This window comes from Wasmannia auropunctata, unplaced genomic scaffold (genome assembly GCF_000956235.1).
Source record: "Wasmannia auropunctata unplaced genomic scaffold, wasmannia.A_1.0 LD334553.1, whole genome shotgun sequence".
Taxonomy (NCBI): Eukaryota; Metazoa; Arthropoda; class Insecta; order Hymenoptera; family Formicidae; genus Wasmannia; species Wasmannia auropunctata.
The window spans coordinates 11,751-17,505 of record NW_012028337.1 but is presented as its reverse complement, the minus strand read 5'-3'; the positions used below and the strand labels follow the sequence as shown (position 1 = coordinate 17,505).

The 5,755-nt window shown below is 31.0% G+C and overlaps 2 protein-coding genes across 3 annotated transcripts in view; one reads left to right on the top strand and one right to left on the bottom strand.

The window, feature by feature from the left end:
• Nucleotides 1–428: 428 nt before the first annotated feature.
• On the top strand, nucleotides 429–1,586 carry LOC105458287 (alpha-1,3/1,6-mannosyltransferase ALG2; the record flags this gene model as incomplete). The annotated part of the gene is made up of 1 exon (XM_011703461.1): nucleotides 429–1,586. A coding segment is annotated over one exon (978 nt), but the record flags the coding sequence as incomplete, so codon positions are not given.
• A 1,811-nt stretch (nucleotides 1,587–3,397) lies between these two features.
• The window catches only part of LOC105458285 (splicing factor 45), a 4,171-nt gene continuing 1,813 nt past the window's right edge, over nucleotides 3,398–5,755 (bottom strand). Inside the window, exons 3-4 of one of the 2 annotated variants that reach the window (XM_011703459.1) lie at nucleotides 4,782–5,234; nucleotides 3,398–3,797 (exon numbers count right to left, since the gene is read on the bottom strand). In XM_011703459.1, coding sequence (XP_011701761.1) covers nucleotides 3,510–3,797; nucleotides 4,782–5,234 — 741 coding nt within the window. In that variant the 3' untranslated portion in view covers nucleotides 3,398–3,509. The remainder of the gene's footprint in view (nucleotides 3,798–4,781; nucleotides 5,235–5,755) is intronic. The other variant, XM_011703460.1, reaches the window with a different exon arrangement.

Genomic DNA, 5,755 nt, shown 5'->3' with positions numbered 1-5,755 from the left:
GATATATATTTGATGAATAATTAAAAATACGACAAATTTATGATAAGAAATGTTAATTTATATATCATTATTTACATTATATTTTATTTATTATTTTTTAAGATATAATAGTAAATAAATGTCCTATTCATATTTCATTTTCTGCTATTGGTAGTTAGGTCAAATGAGAATCTTATAACTTATTTTGTCATTTTAAAAATATTTAGATAAAATTAATAATGATTATGTATAATGACATTAGCGAAATAGATATTGTTGATTAATATTTTAATATTATTTCAATCGTTTTACACAATTTTAAGAATAAACTGTTTATTGACTAGACTAGAGAGTAGCGCTGAAACCTCCTTAAAAAAATGTCGATTGAAAGGAATTTGCGTTTAGCAGCTATTTGTAAAAATAAATTCTTACATGAATTTTTTTTATAGATATACGCAGCCAGCTACATAATATTTTGTGATCAACGACCGGAAGTTGTTTTCTGTGACTTGGTGTCTGTCTGCATACCCATACTTAGATTGCGCATTCCATACGTAGTGTTCTATTGTCATCACCCGGACCAGCTGCTCTCGCAGCCTGGTGGCCACGTCAAACAGCTGTATCGTATGCCGCTAAATTATCTGGAAGAGATCACAACCGGCATGGCGCATAAAGTATTTGTAAATAGCTGTTACACAAGCAGTGTGTTCAAGAATACATTCCGGAGACTGGAGGTCGAACCAGAAATTTTGTATCCTTCCATTAATACGGATTTCTTCAACAAGACGAGAATAGTGTCTATAGAGAGGGTGCTCGATAGGAAACTACCGGACGATAGCATTATATTGCTGTCCATCAATAGATACGAGCGTAAGAAAAGGCTGTCTCTCGCGATAGAGGCTCTCGCGGAGCTGGAGAAACTCTTAACGAAGGAAGTGTACAAGAGGGTATACCTGATTATGGCCGGTGGATACGATAAAAGAGTCGAGGAGAATGTGGAGTATCACCTGGAATTAATAGGTCTCGCGGACGAGTTGCATGTGACGGATAAAGTGATATTCTTGCGCTCGCCCTCCGACATAGACAAAGTTTCCATACTCCATCATTGTAAAATTGTGATATATACCCCACCAAACGAGCACTTTGGAATAGTACCCTTGGAAGCGATGTACGTGGGCAAGCCGGTAATCGCACACAATTCCGGCGGTCCCACGGAGTCGATAATTTCCGGAGAAACTGGTTTCCTGGTTGATGCATCTGGCGAAGCATTTGCCTCGAAAATAGCCCATTTAATCACAAATCCGACACAACTTGAGAATTTCGGTAGATCGGGTCAATACAGATTTCTAGTAACATTCAGTTTCGCTGCTTTCAGCGCTCAATTAAATAAAGCGATAAACGATTTGACTGATGCGAAGACGAAATAAGATCAATGAGAGTTACTTAAGATGTTTTTTTTTCTTTGCATATTAATTATATATAGAACACTATTTAAATATAAATATTGTTATGCTAAGGTAATTGTTATAATGAGACAAATGAAAGTATAATTTTTCAATGATATATTTATATTTCATATATTAATTAAATATATTCTATTTAAGAAAGATTTATACCTTTTCTGCTGGACTTTTTGGCCTAAACCGTTTAGCTTATTTAATTATATTTCAGATACAGTATACAGAGTGTCCCGAAATTCGCGAATCAAAATATCATAGCAAGGTCTTTGAAAAATTAAGTAAAAAAGTTATTTGTAAATTTTTAATTTAAGCAGTAGTTTTTGAGATATGTATAAGAGTTTAAATTTAATCAATAGATTACGATTAAACGGAAACATGTCCGTGAACGCGTCGATAGTGTTAGTGGTCGCGCACTTCATGGGAGTACTAATCTATGATGATTGGCTAAATTAAAACCCTTATATCTCAAAAACTATTGTTTAAAATGAAAATTTACAAATAATCTTTTTACTTAATTTTTCGAAGACTTGCTATGATTTTTTGATTCGCGAATTTCGGGACACCCTGTATATGTTAATTTTTAATTGTTTTATAGAAATAAAAATTTATCAGCTTATGCATAAGAGACACGGCTGTACCAAGTTTATGTGCAATGGCGAAGCAAAATTTGAATAAACTCAGTGTTTTATACATGATGTATTATTTTATCCTTATTTACATTCAGTGAACGACGTTACTTTCACAATCGACATAATCGATGTAAATAAATTAAAGTTTTCATATTAAATCATTCATATTTTATATGAAGAATATTGAAGATATGATTGGAAAGATTTGGGAATTTAAAATAATTTAAATAATTTGCAGATTTGGGGGGAAGAGATTCTTACAGATGATTATTAGCATTCAAAATATTATGTTGCTTGTCAATTTAATTTGTTATAGTGGATTCTGGGGCTTCATGTAAAAGGACTGTGTTTCAACACCGACAAAAAATGCAGCGCGTAGTTTGTGTGTGACTAGATATTTGTAACAATGAAATGTCGACTCGCATTATTACTGATTTATTCTTAGGAGCGCTAATTTCTTTCAATTTATTTAAATAATTTAAATTTTTTTAAACTAAGTATTCAGTCGACATATATTAATTGTTCATCTTTATATTAATTGTTTATCTATCGAGATAGATCTGTTTTGACAGATTCTTGGATTTCCCGATCTCAATACCAAATGACTACTAGAATTACTAAATCAAGTTTTTTTAATAGACTTAATCGATAGCTTGGATTAAAATTTTTATTATGTAACAAATGTGAATAAAAAAAAATAGTGTCTTTATTTATCTTCTTCAATATTTGTCTTCTTTCATTATTTAAACAGAAATAAGAAATTAGACAGAGGGAAAAGCTTTGCTGCTTTTTGGTAAGAACATGATAAATTTCCCGTTTTTATCCATTAGTGGGCCCCATAGATATAATGTCTCGAAGTATATCATATTTGCATCCAGTAATATATTAACGTATGTATTATTTTGAGCAAGTCTTCATTAATAAAAAAGATCCTGCGTCTCTAAAGGTTGATTATTTGTTTCTCAATTTTCTTTTCATAATCAATACAACATATTAATATTTTTGATGTAAACTGGTGAAGACTAAATATAGTCAAAACGTATTCTTGTGCTATTTATATTTGAATTTACAATCCTATTTTTGCTCGTTTTTAATTTTTTTTCCCTTTTATTAAGTGAAAAATATTGAAATAAAAAAATAAGCAGTCACTTTTTCAATATACAATTGACTTTTGTACCTGATACATTCACTGTCTATAACATAAATTACTTATTTAAATACATAATTTTTTTTAAATCAATTTTGTACGTATTATCGGAATAAATTGTCAATAAAAGTCAAATACACATCTCATATAATATATAATTGTAAATATTTTTAAAAAATTCTAATTGGACAAAATTTATTTTTTAATAACTTGCTACTACTATGTAGTGAAAATATAAAATATTTTTTTGTACAATTTGCGAAAGAACAAAGCTGGAAATTCTTAGAGACAAAATTAATCCATCAATTGTAAGTTATCAAGTTTCTCACTAGAATAAAATCCCGCTTTGACCTGTCTACCACCGAAGAAACGTCCATTTAAATCCACCACGGCTTTAATAGCACTTTCTATTCTTTTGAATTCAACAAAAATTCGTACTGCCTCCTCTGGAGGAGCTTCCATCACTTCGTGAATAATAACACGTGCGACATCGCCATATTTAGTATTACACTCGTCTTTCACTTCCGGTTCGAGATCATCATCGACCTCTCCCGGACCAACCATGTTACGCAAGAGAACAACCTAAAATTACAGATGTAATTTAGATTACAGATATGTATTTATATATATAAAGCAAGCAATATTACATAAAATTATAAAAGGTACATTTTAATATATAAATTAATAAGTTATATTACATACACACGCGCACACAATTATATGTATATAATATATACGAGAGGTGATACAAAAATACAGTGAATATTGAAATAAAAAGAAACCTGTTACATTAAAGGACAAATTACAATTAGTCCTTCAAAATACTTTTCCTCGCTTCTAATACTCATCCCATCGTTCTTGTCGCTTGCTAAAGCAATACTGGAAGTCCTACTTCATAAGTGCCTTTAGTTGTGCTGTTTCTTTTTATTTCACCATATTTTTTGATCACCTCTCGTACATATTATATACATATAATCAGGGTTGGGTAAGTTAATATTTTTTTAAAACTAAATTAAGTTGAAGTTAATAATTTATAAAATTAATTTAGTTAAGTTAAAAGTTGCATGAACAAAAAACTAACTCAGTTAAAAGTTGTGTTAAGATTAAATTAACTTAAGTTAAATTAAAAGTTAATTTTGAAAAACATCGTTTATACAAATTAGAATGTCGTAATTTTTTAAAATGAGATTACTCTAAATAAAAAACAATTACGATATAAATTATTACATAAATTTAATACTTTATTTATAAATTAAGCTTATATAAACTACAATAATAACAAAATATTGTTTTTACATAAAAATGTTTTTTCTTTTAAATAGGTAAATTGTTAACTTGGAAAAAAGTTATTAAGTTAAAGTTTATATGTATGTTTAAAAATAACTAATTAACAGTTAACTCGTTTAAAATCAACTAAGTTAAAAAAGTTATTAACTTTTTAACTTTGTTATTTAACTTTTAACTTTTTAACCAGTTACTACCCAACCCTGCATATAATTGTGTGTGTGTGTGTGTGTGTGTGTGTGTGTGTGTGTAAAATATATCTACATATAAGATTATACTGACTTTGCTTGGGCATTTCATTATCTCGGTAATACTAGGTTCTTCCTGGAGCTGTTGCGATTGCAGTAGCTGTTGCTGCATTTGCATCTGTGGCGGCGAAGCTGTAAGAGGTGGCGGTGGTGGCATCAGCTGTTCCCTCTCACCGACTATTCTTCCACCGCGTTTACTAGTCTTTTCCACTTGCAACGCCACTGACATGCCCTGTTCCTTCTTGCCGAGACCTTGTCCCTCTTTAAAGCCGTACTTGGCCATTATTTTTGCCGCTACGGACGACGTCGAGTAGCCCAGATTAGTCGGCGGCTGTCGCGGTGGCGGGGGTGGCAATTCCGTCGGTTCTTGTAAGGACGGTGGCGGCGCTATAGCAGCGCCCCCTACTATACCCCTCGAAGTAGGCGTTCTCTCCTCGTCTCTTTCGGGAGGTATCATTGTGCTGTTTCCACTAGCTCCACCACTCTGCTTACATACACATAAAATTTCAATATTATTAAAACTACATTAACTAGCTCGTGTTTAAATAACAAAGTAATTTTGACTTGGAACGAGGTGTGACATGACATGAAATCATATTATAAGAAATTTAATGTCAAAATGTTTCGACTGCAGAGTCTTCTTCGGTTGAAATAAATTAAACATATAAACATATAAATAAATAATTGTGATTTCATGTCACATTACATCTTGTTCTTTTATTGGCCGAGTCAAAATTACTTACTTGTTCAATATTATTATTTTATGTTACAACCCAGCAAACACAAATTATAATCATGATACATATTACAGCAATATTGTAACATTCCTGCAATACAATTGGAATGTTATAATATTATCTGGGTTGGGTAATATTTTTTTTTAACTAAGTTAAATTAAAGTTAACAGTCTAAAAATTTAACTTACTAGTTAAGGTACAAGTTAGTCCATAATAATATTAACTGAGTTAAAAGTTAAGTTAATAAAAAAAAGTAAGATCGGAAGAGCAC